General features: G+C 35.6%; 1 protein-coding gene across 1 annotated transcript in view; it reads left to right on the forward strand.

Annotated features, from left to right (window-relative positions):
* TENM1 (teneurin transmembrane protein 1) overlaps positions 1-18,907 on the forward strand; it is a 789,930-nt gene that overhangs the window by 304,011 nt on the left and 467,012 nt on the right. Inside the window, exon 5 of the mRNA XM_012475269.3 lies at positions 12,738-12,854. Within this exon, the coding sequence (XP_012330692.2) occupies positions 12,738-12,854 (117 nt within the window). The remainder of the gene's footprint in view (positions 1-12,737; positions 12,855-18,907) is intronic.

Below are 18,907 nucleotides of genomic sequence, written 5' to 3' on the forward strand. Positions count from 1 at the left end.
ATAATAAAGATCAGAACAGAACCAAATGAAATATGGACTGTAAAAAGTAATACAAAGGAACAACAAATGAAAAGTAGGTTCTGCAGATAAACAAAATCAATAAACCATTGACCAAAAACAGAGAGAAGATCTAGAGAAATAAAACCAGAAATGACAAAAGAGACATTACAACTGACATCATACAAATACAAAAGGTCATCAAAGACTGTCATGAACACCTATAGACTAACAAACTGAATAACTTTGAGGTTATTTATGCACTTCCTTGAGGAAGTGCATAAATTCCTGGCCACATTTATCCTACCAAGGTTGAATCAGGAAAATATAGAAAACCTGAACACATCAAAAATGAGCAATGAGATTGAATCAATAATAAAATATCTCTCAACAAAGAAAAATTCAGGGAAGAATGGTTTCACTGCCAATTTTTACCGAACATTCTAAGAACTAACACCATTTCCCCTGAAACTATTTCAAAAAATTGAAGAGGATGGAATTGTCCCTAACTCATTCTACAAGGCTAGCACTATTGTTGCTGGGTTTTGGGGTGCATGGGAGGCACAGCTCCTCTGAGAGGATGTTTTTCCAGGCTCTTGGTCTCTACCTCACCCAAGAATGGGAGACCACAGCATGGTGCGCTCACAAGAAAATATCGGACCCCAGAGAGTTTTAGCAGAAAAGTGATTTATTTAGGCAGAGAGAGAGAAAAGAAAAAGGAGAAAGGAAGAGAGAGAAACAGCTAGCTCTCACACAGAGTGAGAAGAAGGAAAAGCCACTCTCACACTGAGTGAGACGGGTTCCAAGAGGGGGAAAATCAGGGAAGAAAAGCTGTTCTCACACTGAGTGAGAAGGGTTCCTAGAGGGTGAAAACCAAGAAGTAAAGCTGCTCCCACACTGAGTGAGAGAATCCAGAAAGATGGAATCCTGGAGAGGAAAAGCAGCTTCCACGAGGATTGTGGAAAGAGACCCCAGAGGGGGAAATCCCAGAGAGAAAAGCAGCTTCCACACTGAGTGCAAGGGGACCCAAGAGGGGGAAAATCCGGAAAGAGAGAAAGCTTCCACAAAGATGGTGGAAGGACACCCAAATATGGAATCCAAGGAGGTGTAGAAGAAGGGGACTTTTAACCTGGGAGGAATTCCCTCCTTCTCCAAGCCCTTTGAGCTATGAAAGGAATTCCTTTAAGTTTCCACTGGAGTGATTGACTTTGATTATTTTCCCACACCCATGAAAATTTAAACAAAGACCCTTAAGACCCTGATGGAGATGAGGGGCAAGGCGCTGGGAAGTTCTTACCCTTGAAACTACGCCGTCTTGTGGACCCAGGAAGAGACTACATTCCCTCATTACCCTGATACTAAAATCACAGAAAATCACAATTTAAAAAGAACACTACAGGCCAATATCCGTGATGAATATAGATGCAAAAGTCATCATGAAACTATCAATAAACCAAGTCTAATAGCATATCAATACCACGATTTGGTGGGATTTACCCCAGAGATGCAAAGATGGTTCAATATATGTGACTCAATAAACATAATGCATCACATCAACAGAATGAAGGCCAAAAGCCATATGGATATCTCAGTAGATACGGAAAAAGCATTTGGTAAAATTCAACATTCCTTCATAAAAAAAAATTCTCAAAAAACAAGCCATAGGAGGAATACACCTCAACATAATAAAGATTATATATATGACAGACCCACAGCTGACATCATATTGAACAGAGAAAAGCTGAAAGCCTTTTCTTTAAGAACTGGAAGAAGACAAAGCTACCTGGTTTCACCGCTCCTGTTTATCATGGAACTAGAAGTCCTAGCCGGAGCAATCAGGAAAGAAAAAGAAATAATAGGTGTCTAATTTGAAAAAGAAGTAGTCAAATGTTCTGTCTTTGCAGATGATATCTTATACTTAGAAAATCATTAAGACTCCAACAAAAAACTCTTAGATCTGATAAATAAATTCAGTAAAGTTGCAGGATACAAAATCAGTTTGCAAAATTAGTAGCATTGTTATACACCAATAATAAACTAGCTGAGGAAAAATCAACAATTTCATTTGCAATAGCTCCAAAAAAATAAGTACCTAGAAATAAATTGAACCAAGGCACTGAAAGACCACTACCAGGAAAACTACCAAATCACTGATGAACAAAATTGAAGAGGACACAAACAAGTGGAAAGACAATTCATGTTCATGAATAGGAAGAATTAATATTCTGCTCAATACAATCTACAGCTTCAATGCAATCCCTATAAAAATACCACTGTCATTTTTAACAGAAATAGAACAAAAATTTCTAAAATTCTTAACCACAAAAGAGCCTGAGTAGCCAAAGCAAGCTTGAGCAAAAAGAACAAACCTGAACACATCACATTTCCTGACTTCAAAATTTATTACAAGACTGTAGTAACCAAAACAGCATGGTATTGGTATAAAAACAGACACATAGACCAATTGAAAAGAATAGAGAACCTGGAAATAAATCCATGTATCATCAGGTAAATACAAATCCAAGTTAGCACAACTTTTATTAAAAAGACAAAAAATAGCAGATGCTGATGAGGTCGAGGAGAAAAGGGAACTCTTACACACTGTTGATGGAAACATTAATTAGTATAACCACTATTTAAAACAATATAGATATTTCTCTACAAACTAAAAATAGAACTCCTATAGGATCCAGCATTCCCACTACTGGGCATTTATCCAAAGGAAAAGAAATCATTATGTCAAAGGGACACCTGCACTCCCATGTTTATTGCAGCACTATTCACAATAGCCAAGATGTGGAATCAACCTAAGTGTCCATCAGTGGATGAGTGGATAACAAAAATGTGATACATAGACATGATGGAACATTATTCAGCCATAAAAAGAATGAAATCCTGTCATTTGCAGCAACATGGAACTGGACATCATTATGCTAAGTGAAATAAACCAGACACAGAATAAAATATGATACATGTTATCACTCTTATGTGGAGTTTTAAAAGTTGATCTCATGGAGATAGAGTTTAGAATGATAGATATCAGAGGATGGGAAGGAGATATGGAGAAGGATGAAGAAAGGCTTTTTAATGTGTACAAACATACTATTAGATAAAAGAAAAAAATTCTAATGTTTGACAGCAGAGTAGGATGATTACAGTTAACAGCAATGTATTGTATATTTCAAAATAGCTGGAAGGTAGGACTTGAAATGTTCTCAACACATAGAAATGATAAATACTCAACATGACAGACACCCCAAATACACTGATTTGATCATTGCACATTCTATGCATGTAACAAAATATCACATATATCCCATAACTATGAAAATATTATTTCTCAATAAAAAACATTTAAAAAATAAATGTCATCCAGAAGAAAATTCAGAGGCTATAAGAATATTAATCAAGGCTGGCAGCCTTGAGAAACACGTTAATAAGACAGAAAGGCTTAGATTGTGTAGTCGTTTCTGGTCTTCTGTGAGCTAGTCTTCACTCTGCAGCTCATCTTTGGCCGTAAGAGATGACAACTTGTAGGGTTGGGCACCTTGGACACTAACTCCTTGCAAATAAGTTGTATTTGTCTGTTTTCATTGCTACAAATATACCTGAGGCTGAGTAACTTACAAAGAAAAGAGGTTTATTTGACTCACAGTTCTTCAGGCTGAACAAGCATGGCATCTGCTTCTGCTCGGCTTCTGGTGAGGCCTCAGGAAGCTTTTAGTCATGACAAAATAGAAGGGGAGCTGAAGTATCACATGCCAGAAGAGAGTAAGTGAGAGATGCCAGGCTCTTTAAAATAACCAGATCTCATGTGAACTCATGACCAATGGGAAGGCACCAAACCATTCATGAGAGAGCCACCCTCATGACCCAAATACCTCCCTATAGGCACCACCTGCAACACTGGGGATCACATTTTAACATGAGATTTAGAGGGGACAAATATCCAAAACTGTATCATCAGATCTTCAGTTTGGCTCTGGATCCCCACCCTCAGACCTCTGGATGAGATTGTTCCTCCTCTATAGTCCTGTGTTTCTCTGGACTACCCTAGTCATAGCTGCATCACACTGGGCTTTAATTGTAAGTATCCCCCGACTAAATTCAAAAAAAACGACTTAATCACAGTTGTATGTAAAGAATATTTTGGCCCAAGGTAAAAATTCAATAAATATATGAAGCATGAACATACAGTTAGCCCTTGAACAACACAGTTTTGAACTGCACAAGGGTCCACTTACACATATATTTTCTTCTGCCTTGGCTACCCCTGAGAAAGCAAGATCAATTCCTCCCCTTCCTGTTCCTCCTCAGCATACTCAACATGAAGATGATGAGGATGAAGACCTTTATGATAATTCACTTCCACTTAATGAATAGTAGATGATATATTTTATCTTCCTTCTGATTTTCTTGATAACATTTTCTTTTTTCTAGTTTAAGCATATAATACATATAACATACAAAATATGTGTTAATCAATTGTTTGTTATTGGCAAGTCTTGCAATCAACAGTAGACCATTAGTAGTGGTGTTTTTAGGGAGTCAAAAGTTATGTGTGGATTTTTGACTGTGTAGTTGTCGGCATCTCTAACCCCTGCACTGCTCAAGGGTCAACTGTATTAATAAACCTATAAATAAACCATTTCCAAGAAGTTCTATCAATGCGTTTCAGAAAGTCTGTGAATGCCTCAAATTGCATATAATATTGAATGCATGCTGATGGACATGCAGTCCTCTGGCAAGGATCCATGTCCTTCATTAGATTATAAGGTGGTTCATGACTACCTCCAAATCACCCCCAAATTATCTTAAATTCCTTGAATGATTATGTGGGCCAAGATTTGAGGTGCCAGTGACTTTCAGAAGTCACAACTTATATTCTAGAGAGAATTTATTTTGTTTTGGAAAAATAAGCACTGTTAGGAACCAATGGAAAATGATTAACCACTTTCAAGTCAGGGGTTGAAATTTAAAAGAGCAGGATATCCTTATTATTTACTAACTTTAGCCAAAAAATTACAAATGAAAATCAATTGCCATTCCAATTAATACGTTGTCTCTATGAATGGGTAACATGGTCACCCCTGTGGAAGGAAAATGGAAATCTGAAGATCTGCAGTGCATTAAGCAAATATTATTTCTTCGAATGCTATATTGAATAATTTGAATTTTTTTACTCTGTGTGATCACCTATTTCAAAATAAATAATTAGAAAATTTTAACTGCATGTCCTTTATTGATTCTGGAATTTAACAATTTTTATAATGACTTAAAATTTTTGATTGAACTGCAATGATTTTTTAAGAAACTATCATAAAATTTGAGAACTAATAAATTCAAGAACCAATTCTCACAGGCAGAAGCAATAAAATACGTAGCACAATCAAGAAGAGAAAATAAGACATGAGCATATCAAAATAACTAAGGATACAGAGGATATTGAATGACTCATAAGAGACTAATTTGTGTACCTCTTTTAAAATACATTTGAAAACCAGGTTGGAATGGATGATCTCATAGAAAAAATACAAATGACCAAAACTGGTCTCAGAAGAGACAGAAACTTTTCTCAGTAGAGACAGAAGTCTAATTTATAAAATAGAAATAAAACTTCCAAAGAACTACATAAACCAAAAGAAATAGCATAATTAGACAGTGTCATAGGCAAAATTTGCTACACTTTTAAGAAACACATTATTTCAATGCTACCTATATGTTTTGAGAGCATAATTAAATGAAACCTTCCAAATTTTTTAAAGATTTTTTTGGAAACAAAAAAATATTGGTATCTAAAAGTGAAAAAGAAAGTATGAAATAAATCTACAAATCAATTTTACTTGTGAATAGTGATGCAAAATTCTTAAATAAAATACTAGCAGACAGGGTCCAGCAATATAATAAAAGAATAATATACTACAAGTAAGTACAGTTTATACTAAGAATGCAAGGATTATTCAATATTAAGAACTCTGTTACTCTAACATACTATATGAGTATATGAATATAGATAAACCATATTTTAAAAACTGCAGAGATTTTCAAAAGGGTTTTGATAAAAATCAACATTTTATTTAGCAAACATGTGGTATTTATTATGTGCCAAACATTGTTCTAAGTGTTTTACATATATTGAGTTTAATACTCACTACCACTCCATAACTGAGGTACAAATGATATTCCCATTTACAGTGAGAAAACTGAGGCACAATAAGGATAAAATAATTTGGCTAGTAAGTGGTAAAGCCAGGATTTACACCAGGCATTTTGATCATTGCATTTACCCACTGCATTGAACTATCACGCATCAATTTTTGGTAGACCTACATACAAACGTATATATATTTTTACAGTACATGAGATCATGTAAAATCAGAAAATCCAGTTTTATTTGAAGTGAGGAAGCACTAGAAGGATTTTTCTTTTCTTTTTGAGACAGAGTCTCACTCTGTTTCCCAGGTTGGAGTACAGTCATGAGATTGTGGATCACTGCAGCTTTGACCTCCCAAGCTCAAGTGATCCTCCCACTTCAGCCTTCAAAGTAGCTGAGAATAAAGGTGCATGCCACCATGCCATGGCTGTTTAAAAAAATATTTTGTAGAGAATGGGTCTCCCCTATGTTTACCAGGATGCTGAACTCCTGGGATCAAGCCATTCTCCTATGTTGGCCACCCAAAGTGCTGGGATTATAAGCTAGTTGGGTACAAACTTGGCACACAAAATTAATAGTTTTCTTCCATACAAACAATAGTTATTTAGAAAATATAATTGAATAAATGATTACAGTAGCAACAACAGCAATCAAAATGCCTAAGAATAAACTAGCAAAAAGTGCAACACACACACACACACACACAAACTATAGTGCTATTGAGGAATATAGAAAAGAACATAAATAAGTAGAAAGACATACTTTTTTCTTGATAAGTCTCAGAGCCATAAAAATTCCTCTTAATCTATCATTTTAACATGCCTTCAATGACAAAATATCAATTGATCTTGTAAAAAGCCTAACATATGGGCTCTAATATTCAACTGGAAAAAACAAACATGTAAGAATACTTTGAAAATATATGGGGAAAAACATAATAAAATAATGATGGATTTGCCAGATATTAAAATATATTTTAGTTCATTGTAAATAAATTAGTGGGATGCTATCATATGAATAAACAAAGTGTTAAGATGGAAGAAGACTGGCAATGGTTCCAAATAGAAATAGGAGTAGAATATATGATAAAGATGGGCTTTCAAATAAGTCTGGAAGACATGAATTGTTTATGAAAAGTGTTGAGACAATTATATAGCCATGTAGAAAACAATAAAGTTGCTTCCCTCCCTACTTCACTCCCTATTCCAGAATAAATTCTAGATGATTCAAAATTAAATGTGAAAATAAGTACAATAAAGCACTATGGGAGAATTTCTTCCAACCTTAAAGTGGGAAAACCTTTTCTAGATACAGCACACAAAAACACTGGAAGCCGTAAACAAAACCTGTTGTCAAATTTGACTACACAAAATTATATACATATGTATATATATGTCTATTAAAATATGTGTAGCACACAGAGACAAATAGCCAATTTCCTCCTATATAAAGAGTACTTATAATCAATAGGAAAAAAATCCCAATAACAAAATAGAAAAAAATTGATATATACCATAGAAAAGGAAATGAGAATGGTTCTTGGACATATGAAAAAAAATGTTTAAACTCCTAAGAGAAATGCATATTAAAATGGAACTAAGTTTTATCATGGTCACCTATAATATTGACAATATAGTTAAAATTTTATGACATACATTTTTGACAAATGTGTATGAAATGTTGGTAATGGAAGTATCAATAGATACAGTATGAAAAGATATTTGACAGTATCTAGCAAAAAAATTTATCTTCTTTGATCCAGCAATTTCTCTTCTTGAAATGTATCCTACAGATATTGAATGAGCATAGAGTGATATGTATGAAGATATTCACTTAGCACTGTTTGAAATATCAAAAAATCAGTGATATCAATCAAGATGTTTATCAATAGGAAGTCACTTGAAAAATTTATGTTATGTTCATGCAGTGGAATACTCTGCAGCCTTAAAGAGAGTAAGACATAAGCAGGAAGAGAAGTTGGATGGCTCAGGACGAATCACACAGGGGGTTTAAACTCCACTGACACTATTCATATATGTATTTATTTATAATATCTTATTAAGCTAGGTAATGGGGTACATGGGTGGTTATAATATTGCTCTTCTTACCCTTTTATGAGTGTCTGAAATTTTAAAAATAAATCTAGCACATATAAAACAAGACAACTCTGTATTTATTGAAGTGGCACAGTCTTCAAGATGCATCATTAAACAAAAGCCACAGGGTTTGAATCATTGTTTATACTAGTGGATTTTCTTGTCTATGACCCAGTTGAGGAAATATATTTTACATTCTAACCCAGTTCACAGTGAATACATAAATAAAAACCAAAAGGAAAAATTTCATAGGACAATATCTACCCTTACCATGAAACAACATGCTCTGACATTTTCTATTCTCTTCTATTCCATTTCATGTCTTCATAATGTTAATTGTGAGCCAGGAAATTCATTTTATAACTAACTAATAGGTCACATCCTGAAGTTTGAAAATGATGATGTCCAGTATACTACATTTTATGTGAGATTTTTAATGAAGCTATATGCTTGCATGCTTACATAATCATACAATTTCTTTGGAAATATTCACAATAAATGAATAATTTTGATTGCACTTGTGGAGGGGAACTGAGTGGCTGTGGGACAAGGATTGCAGGGAGATTTTTTTCCTACATGCTCTTTTGTCCAATTTGAACTTTGATAATGTGCTATTGAATTTTTTAATTTAACATAATTTTTCAAAATAAAGGAAAATGGTGTCGTATATGAATGAATCCAATTCACTTGCTTTCTTGGTCACTTTTTAAAATAGCCAATACTTGCTGCTTAAAGGGCTCCTTCAATGCTTTAAATTTTTAATTTAATACTTTAAAATTTGTTTAAATTTAATACTTTAAAATTTCTTTAAAGTAGCTTTGCATGTGTGTATTCCTTCTAAAAATAAAGTGGGAAACAAACCTATTAGACTAAGAATGGTATTTGCTGTTTATATTACTGTTATGTCACCTGCTCATATTGACTGTCCTCATGAAGTGACAGCCCCATGTATAGAGTGGATATACTTTTTTGTTTACTTGAAACAGCTATGTTTGGAGATCAAGTTTCTGTCTTACAGAGGAAGCAAAGCATGGAAGTATTGTTATCTATTGGACAAGCAGTTTTATGTTTCAAAATTGTTTGCCAAAATTAGCAGCAGCAAAACAAGAAGACAACTGCAAATTTCAAACTTTTCATATTAATATATACCATGCTATTTTCCTTTGAAACCAAAAATTTTTATCTTTCATTTAACAATTTTGGCAGTGTACACATCATTTTCTTTCCATGAACAAATGATTATTATGCTAAATGGTTGATTTTAAATAGAGTTTCCTTACTCACCAAAGTTTATACTTTTAACTTTTTGTTTTCAATTGGAAATTTCTGCTTAACTAATTTTCACTTATTTTGATGTTTGTAAATGCAAAACTAGTTTATTGATAAAAATTATCCTTTGTTTTCATTGTTCCTTGGCAACTTTATACTTGCTGAAATAATTCTTCTGAAGTTGGAGAGATTGTGTAGCCTGCACAACAATTCTGTGTAATTGTTTAATCCATTTTACTATGAGACAATTGGTAGCCTTGTGAAATAATCCATAAATGTTCCTTATACCACATGTTTTATAAGCCTAGGTTACTAGTGTTAAAAAAGGAGCAAAACAAAATTAGAATAAAACTAAGGCCATGTCCCATTCCATGAAGAAATTCTGAGTTCTCTACAGTGTCTTCACCAGGCTTACAGAATATCATGCCTTCTTAGTTTTCCTGTTATGTCCGTGGTCACTTCTCTGTCTTATTTGCTGAGTCTTTTTCTTCTCTCTAACCTTTTAATGTTGGTGTATACCAGTGCTCAGCTTTTGTCTTTGAGTCTTCACCATTTGTACCTACTCAGTGATCTCATAGTTGTGAGGCTTAAACCATCTAATACACTAATGACTCTCAAGTTTGTTTCTTAGCCAAGACTTCTCTTCTGACATCCATTTTCAATTACTTACTTGGTAATTTCATTTGGATGTCTAATGGATATCTTAAACTCAACTTGCCCCAAACTAAACTCCTGATCTTTCCCTCCTACCCAAAACTTGTTCCTCTTTCAGACTTCCCCATCAGTTGATGGAAGCTCCATCCTACCACTTGCTCAAGTCAAAAACCTTGGAGTCATCCTGAAAGCTCTTTTCCCTGCAATACCTTACATCCATTGTATTAGCAAACTCTGTTCACTGTACCACCAGCTCCATTGCTACCACCCTTGTCCAAGCCACCATCATCTCTTCATCTAGGTTAAATCAAACAGCCTCTGAACAGATCTTTATGCTTCTCAGTGATCTTTTTAAAATGTTTTCTTGTTACGGGTTAGTATCCTTTTCTTTCAGATTGGTATCTTAGAAAGTAGAATAGTGGTTACCACAGACTGAACAGAAGGAGGGAAGGGGGAAAAGGGTGAGGCTCGTCAACGGGTACAAAGTTAGAATTAAATAGGAAAAATAAAATCTGGTGTTCTCTTGCACGGTAGGGGGACCATAGCTAGCTAAGAAAAATGTATTGCATATTTCAAGATAACTAGAATAGAGGATCTTGAAAGCTATCACTACAAAAAAAGATAAAGGTTTGAGATTATGAACATGGCAACTATCCTAATTTGATCATTATACAAAGTATGCATGTATTGAAACATCACACTATCCTATAAACATGAATTATAATGTGTCAATTATTTAAAAATAATAAAATAACAAACAAAACATGAATTAACTCTGCTAAAAATATTGCAAGTGGCTTCTCATTTCACTCAGAGTAAAATATTTACAGAGACCTAAAATGCCCACCATGATCTAGCTCCATTACCTCACCTCCTTCTACATTTTTTCTTACTCTGCAGCATTGACCCTGACATCTTTGTTAATCTCCAAAATATATATATATATATATATATATATATATATATATATATATATATATATATATTTGGGGCATACTTCTGCCTTAGGTACTTCACTGTGACTGACTCCTCTACTTGGAATCTTCTTCCTCCAAATATTGTGTGTTTTCATTCTCACACCTCCTTCAAGCTTTTGCTTAAATGTCTCCTTCTCAGTGAGGTCTACTTTGCACCCTAATCCCTGAACTCTCAATACCTTTACCCTTTACCCTGCTCTACCTTTTCTTTATTTCCATAGCGTGTACCAACCTCTATATAATTTACTTATATACTGTGGTTATTGTTTATTGTCTGTTTCCATCTACATGAATTGTAAGTTCTATGAGGACTACGATCCTTGTGTGTTTTGTTCACTGAAGTCCTTAAAGGCCCTAGAATAGTTTCTAGGACTTAGCAGGTGTTCAACAAGTACTTTTGAAAGAATAAATATAGAATGTAACTTTTGGTATATAATTTGTCTATGTCTTTACACAGAACTGAGTAACTATTTTTGATTGATATGAACTATTATTTCTTGCACAATTAATATTTTTATTTTTATTTTGGGGGGCACATAGTAAGTAGGTGTGTATATTTAGAGGGTACATGAGATGTTTTGATACAGGCATGCAATGTGAAATAAGCACATCATGGAGAATGGGATATCCATTCCCTCAAGCATATATCCTTTGAGTTACAAACAATCCAATTACACTCTTAAGTTATTTTAATATGTACAGTTATTATTGACTATAGTCACCCTGTTGTAGTATCAAGTAGTAGGTCTCATTCATTCTTTCTATTTTTTTTTGTATCCATTAACCACCCCCAGCTCCCCCCCACAGCCCCCTACTACCCCTCCCAGCTTCTAATAACCATTCCTCTACTCTCTATGTCCATGAGTTCAATTATTTTGATTTTTAGATCCTGCAAATAAGTGAGAAGATACAATGCTTGTCTTTCTGCACCTGGCTTATTTCACTTAACATAATGATCTCCAGTTCCATCCATGTTGTTGCAAATGGCTGGATCTCATTCTTTTTTATGGTTGGATAGTACTCCATGGTGTATATGTACCACATTTTCTTTATTCATTCTCCTGTTGATAGACACTTAGGTTGCTTCAAAGTTTTACCTATTGTAAACACTGCTGCAACAAACACTGGTGTGCAGATATCTCTTCTATATAATGATTTCCTTTCTTTTAATTATACTATACTATATACTATATAATATATAATCAACAGTGGGATTACTGGGTCATATGGTGGCTCAATGTTTAGGTTTCTGAAGAACCTCCAAACTGTTCTCCATAGTGGTTGTGCTATTTTATATTCTCACAAACAGTGTGCAAGTGTTACCTTTTCTCCACATTCTTGCCAGCATTTGTTATTGCCTGTCTTTTGGATAAAAGCCATTTTTGCTAGGGTGAGATTATATCTTTTTTCTTTTCTTGAAACAAGGTCTTGCTCCGTGGCCCAGGCTAGAGTGCAGTGGCATGACCTCAGCTCACTGCAACCTCCGCCTCCCAGGTTCAAGCAATTCTCATGCCTCAGCTTCTAGAGTAGTTGGGATTATAGATGCATGTCACTACACCTGGCTAATATTTTGTATTTTGTTTTTGGTAGAGACGGTGTTTCACCATGTTGGCCAGGCTGGTCTTGAACTCCTGACGTCAAGTGATCTGCCCGCCCCAGCCTCCCAAAGTGCTGGGATTACAGGCATAAGCCACCGCGCCCAACCAGGTAAGATCACCTTTAACTGTAGTTTTGATTTGCATTTCTCTGATGATTAATGATGCTGAGCACCTTTTCATATGCCTGTTTGCCATTTGTATGCTTGCATTTGAGATATGTCTATTCAAATCTTTTGCCCACGTTTTGATCGGATTATTAGTTTTTTTTCCTATAGAGTTGTTTGAGCTTCTTATACATTCTGGTTATTAATCCTGTGTGAGATGAGTACTTTGCAAATATTTTCTCCCATTCCGTGGGTTGTCTCTTCACTTCATTAATTGTATCCTTTACTGTGCAGAAGCTTTTTAAGTTGATGTGGTCCAGTTTTCCCATTTTTGCTGTGGTTGAATCTATTTTGTCTGATATAAGTATAGCAAATCCTGCTCTCTTTTTGGTTTTCATTGGCATACAATATCTTTTTCCATTCCTTTATTTTCAATCTATGTGTGTCTTTACAGGTGAAGTTTTTATTGTAGGCAACAGATCAATATTTTTTTCACCAGTTCAGCAAGTCTATATCTTTTGATTGGAGAGTTTAGTCCATTTATATTCAGTTATTATTGATAAGTAAGGACTTACTCCTGCTATTTTGTTATTTGTTTTTTAGTTGTTATGTGGTCTTCTCTTTCTTCTTTCCTTTCTGTCTTCTTCTAGTGAAGATGATATCCTCTGGTGATATGAGTTATTACCTTGCTTTTTATTTTATGTGTATTCATTGTATGTTTTTGGTTTGAGGTTACTGTGAGGCTTGCAAATACTATCTTATAAACCATTATTTTAACCTGATAACAATTCAACACTATTTGCATAAACCCTAAAACAACCAAAATGAAAAATAATAAAAACTTTATATGTTAACTTTGTCCCTCTGCTTTTTAACTTTTTGTTATTTCTATTTATGTCTTATTGTACTTACTATGTCTTGAAAAGTTGTTGCAGTTATTATTTTTGATTGGTTCATTATTTAGTCTTTCTACTTAGAATAAGAGTAGTTTACACACCACAGTTACAGTGTTATAATGTTTTGCGTTTTTCTATGTACTTACTATTACCAGCGAGATTTGTGCCTTCAGGTCATTATTTCTCATTAATGTCCTCTTCTTTCTGATTAAAGTACTCCGTTTAGCATTTCTTATAGAACAGGTCTGGTATTGATTAAATCCCTCAGGTTTTGTTAGTCTGGGAAAGTCTTTATTTCTCCTTCATGCTCGAAGGATATTTTTACTGAATATACTATTCTATGGTAAACTTTTTTTTCCTTTAGCACTTTAAATATGTCATGCCATTCTCTCCTGACCTGTACAGTTTCCATTGAAAAGTCTGCTGCCAGACATATTGAAGTTTCATTGTATGTTGTGTTTTCCTTTTCTCTTTCAGGATCCTTTTTTTTTTTCCTTTGACTTTTGAGAGTTGGATTATTGTTAATAAATGCTTTGAGGTAGTCTTCTTTGAGTTAAATCTGCTTGATGTTCTATAATCTTCTTGTACTTGGATATTGATATATTTCTATAGGTTTGGGAAGTTCTCTGTTATTATCCACTTGAATAAACTTTCTACCCTTGTATCTTTCTCTATCTCCTCTTTAAGGCCTGTAACTCTTAGATTTGCCCATTTAAGGCTATTTTCTAGATCCTTTACTCATGCTACATTGTTTTTGTTTTTGTTTTGCCTCCTCTAACTGTATATTTTCAAGAATACTGTCTTCAGCCTCACCAATTCTTTCTTCTGCTTGATCCATTCTGCTATTAGACTCTGATACATTCTTCAGTTTTTTAGCTCCAGAATTTGTTTGACTCTTTTGAATTATTCCAATCTCTTTGTTCAATTTAACTGATATAATTCTGAATTCCTTCTTTTTGTTATCCTGAATTTCTTTGAGTTTCCTCCACACAGCTATTTTGAATCCTCTGTCTGAAAGGTCACAGATCTGTTTCTCCAGGATTGGGCCCTGGTACCTTATTTAGTTCATTTGATGAGGCCGTGTTTTCCTAGATAGTGTTGATGCTAATTGATATTCTTTGTTGTCTGGGCATTGAAGAGTTAGGTGTTTATTATAGTCTTCACTGCCTGGGTTTATTTGTAGCCATCCTTCTTGGGAAGGCTTTCCAGACATTTGAAAGGAGTTGAGTGTTATGTTATATACTTTAGTGGGTATTCCAAGCCCAGTAATACTGTGGTTCTTGCAGACTTGCAGAGGTACCACTTTGATAGTCTTGGACAAGATCTGGGAGAGTTCTCTGGATTATCAAGCAGAGGTTCTTGTTTTCTTCCCTTACTTTCTCCCAAAGAAACATAGTATATCTCTCTGTTCTAAACCATATAAAGCTGGGAATGGAGTGACACAAATACCTCTGTGGCCACCACTGCTATGACTGTGCTATTTCAGACCTAATGCCAGCACAACACTGGTTTTACCCAAGGCTGGCTTTAACTATTCCCTGGCTACTGCCTATGTTTGCTCAAGACCTGGGGAGCTCTACAATCAGCTGGTGGCTAAGCCAGCCAGCCCTGTGTCCTTCCCTTCAGGGCAGCAAGGTCCAGAAGTGTTGTCCAGGAGTCAGGGACTAGAGGTAGAAAGCCTTTGAAGATTACCTGGTGTTCTATTGTATTGTAGCTGAGCTAGTATTCAAAACACAAAAGACAATCCCTCCTGCTTTTCTTTCCCCTTTCAAAAGACAGAGAAACCTCACCTGGTAGTTACCGCCACCCCAGACCACAGGGAGTACTGCCAGACTACTGGCAGTACTACTACTCTTTTAAGTCAGCTTTTTGTGAATACTGCCTGGCCTGGGACTCAACCTTTAGAGCAGTGGCTCCCCTCTGGCCTAGGGCCTAGGGCAGGTCCAGAAATGCTGTCCAATAGTCAAATCCTAGAATTGGGAATCCCAAGAGCCCACTTGGTGTTCTAGCCCCACTTCACCATGCTGGTACATAAGGTGCAAGACAATGTCCCCTTTGCTTTTCCCTCTGCTTTTCTCAAACAGAAGTTTTGCCCCATTGCCACCACAGCTGATCATGTGCCGAGTCTCACCTAAAACCAGCAAGTCTCAGAGGCTCACTCAAGGCTTTTCATGGGTATCACTGCTGGTTATTCAGGGCCCAAAGGCTCTTCAATTAGCAGGTGATGAATGCTGACAGGACACAGGACTGGGTGCTTTCCTTCAAGGCAGCAGGTTCCCTTCATGCCCAGGGTTTGTCCAATAATGTAATCTGGGAGCTAGGGCCTGGAACAGGGGCCTCATGACTCTGACCTAATCCTGCCTATCTTGCCTGAGCTGAGCTGGAATCCAAGATGCATGACAAAGGCCTCTTCATTATTTCCTCTCCTCCCCTCAAGCAGAAGGAAGTGTTCTCTTTCAGAGCTGAGATCTGTGCAGCCTGGGGTTATAGGAGGTGTGCTGCCAACTCTCCCTTGGCTGCCCCAGCTGTTATCTCAAGTATGTTACATGCCCCTCCCAGTCCACTGTCTTTAGGCCTACTTCAGCACTAGGACTCACCTAAGAGTTGCAGTCCTTATGGCCTAGATTGCCTTTCAAGTTTACTTGGAGGCACAGAATGCTGTAGCCCTCAGTGGTGAGGTTTGCAGGCACTCAAGTTTGGACCTCTAAGATCAGAGATTCCCTCTCTGGCTAGGATGGTTTAAATGCTCCCTCTGTAGGTGGGTGTCTGCTGAGTTTGGTCTGTTTATCCTTTTTGCTCCAACAGTTCAGCACTGATTTCAATGTCTCATAATTGCTGTGTTCTTCATCCCCTAGTGCTCAGAATTACTCTCTACATCGCACAGCTGCTGCCAAGGGCAGTAGGGGGAGGGGACCATTGATAATTCAGGACTATTTTTTTTAATCTCTTCAGTGCCTCTTTCAGCAATATAAAGTTAAAACCAGATACTATGAGTGCTCACCTGATTTTTGGTTCTTATGAAGGTGGTTTTTTTATGTAGATAGTTGTTAACTTGGTGGTTTGGTGGGGGGCAATGGGTGGAGCTTTCTATTCTGCTTCCTCCACATCCTCCCCCTATTTCTTGCACAATTGATTTTTAAAGGCTTTGTTTATATATGTAAACCAGTTTGGTTTCTGAAAGACTTGGTCAATCAGCTCAATAAAGTCGGTAGTTTTTAAACTCTTAAGTTAGTAGTTGAATCAGTCAGACCTATTTTCTGGTTTCCTGGATTTGTTTTGTTTCAGTTTATGATGACTATACTAGTCCTTTTGGTAATATATTCAAGCCAGTTTGTGCATGGAGAAATAGTTGCTATTGAGATGCCAAATCAATACATGTAGACATAACCATATTCAATCACAATCAAATCAGTGTTGTAGAAGAACTTTATGCTCAGCATAGTTCATTTTAAGACAAAGCAATAGCAAATACCAATTGATTGAGTGTCCATAAATAAATAAATAAGCACATGCATGTATTGTTTTGAGTGATTTATGAAAATAAGCAAGTTGATCAAAATTGTCAAATAGGTTGATTCATGTAAGGCATTGCCTAAATTAATATGTTGTCTGACTGAATTGCCTAGTAATTCCAGTAAAAACTATTGAACCTTTACTTTATGAAGATGTAATCATATTTTATCAAATAATGCATCAATTGATTTCTTAGAAAGCATTCCAATTAGAATTGATCGATCAATCCCATCAAAATTTTTAATAAATGTGGATCTATAGGATAGTCACACCTAATGTAAGACTAAAATAAGAAACTATAAGGTGTTAAAGTGAGGTTTTACTAATTCTGAATCATGTCGCAGTGTGAGGAAATATCTGTAGAGGTTGAAAAGAATGGCAATTGAAAGTTCAACACTTCAGCCTTGAAAGAATCATAAACCCATAAACTCATGACATTTTTACCAGTCCTCCCACACTTATTTGGAGTCAAAACAATGAAACAGCTGACATTTAGGTACCCCAGAAAGTAAAAACGAAACATAACAGAACAAAACAAAAACAACCTTGTCCCTTCTTTCTAGACAAGGAAGGGAAATGGACAATGCTAGCTCCAGTGGATTAAGTTCTTGATACATTTTTACTTGCCCTCAATACATAAATTATTTTAAACTTTAGTTGTTTTGGTTTATTTCTGGGTCTTATAGGATACTGTTTGCTCATTTGTATAACTTGTATAGGGAGAAGTAAGGATTTGGAAAGTAATTTTATCTTGTGTCTCAGTGTAGTTTTGTCCCTAAGCTCTGTCATTTGTATATCAAACTAATGCTGTCATTTTTATCAGCTTCAGCCACAAGAAGGTTTATCAAGATGTTTCTGTTTTACTTCTCGTTTCTAAGCAGCTGCCTAGAACTAGAGTCACGAGTCTGCTAAATTGGGCAGGCATTCAGAACTTTTTTTTTTAATCACGTTCTCCCAAGAACCGTAATTTTATAAAAAGAAATTAGCCCAAGGTAAATCTCAGGAAAAAAGTGGTTTTCTCTAATAACTTGCCTCCAATGAAGGGGTTAGTCTTTACCCACAAGAACTAGAAATAATAATTTGGATATATTTTCTTATACCTTATACTTTGGGCCTGGGAGACTTAAAATAAAGAAATATCTTGCTTTCCAACAAGTTGGGTTTCAGTTGTTCCAGATTGAATTAGTGTAAATAAAATAGAAAAAAGGACCCTAGCAAATCAATACTGCATTGGTAGTAAACTGGAAAATACTGACAAATTATCCTTTTAGGCCTTAGCAAGGTTTAATCTAAACATCGTTTTCTCCTGACAGCATGAGAGAGAAGAGAGTAATTTATTATACCATCCTGATATGGATGAGAAAAGACTGCTGCATGTTCTTCACTGTTCTGGCTGTTTCCTTCTCTATGCCAGTTCAATTTTTGTTTTGCTCCAGAAAACCATTCTCCAATAATATGCTTACAGATCTTGTAACTTTAATGCTATAGCACTACTCTCTTATCATGGTACATTTGAGAACTTGCCAGCTGGTATAAGAATGTGGATTGTTAAGTGCTCTGTTGAGATTCAGGTGTCTGTCTCTCATTACATACATGCGGTATATTCCTAAAGTGCTATATGCGAATAATTTTATAGCTTTGCCTAATGT

The sequence above is a fragment of the Aotus nancymaae genome, unplaced genomic scaffold, assembly GCF_030222135.1.
Source record: "Aotus nancymaae isolate 86718 unplaced genomic scaffold, 86718_ANA_hifiasm-v0.15.2.pri h1tg000004l, whole genome shotgun sequence".
Classification (NCBI taxonomy): Eukaryota; Metazoa; Chordata; class Mammalia; order Primates; family Aotidae; genus Aotus; species Aotus nancymaae.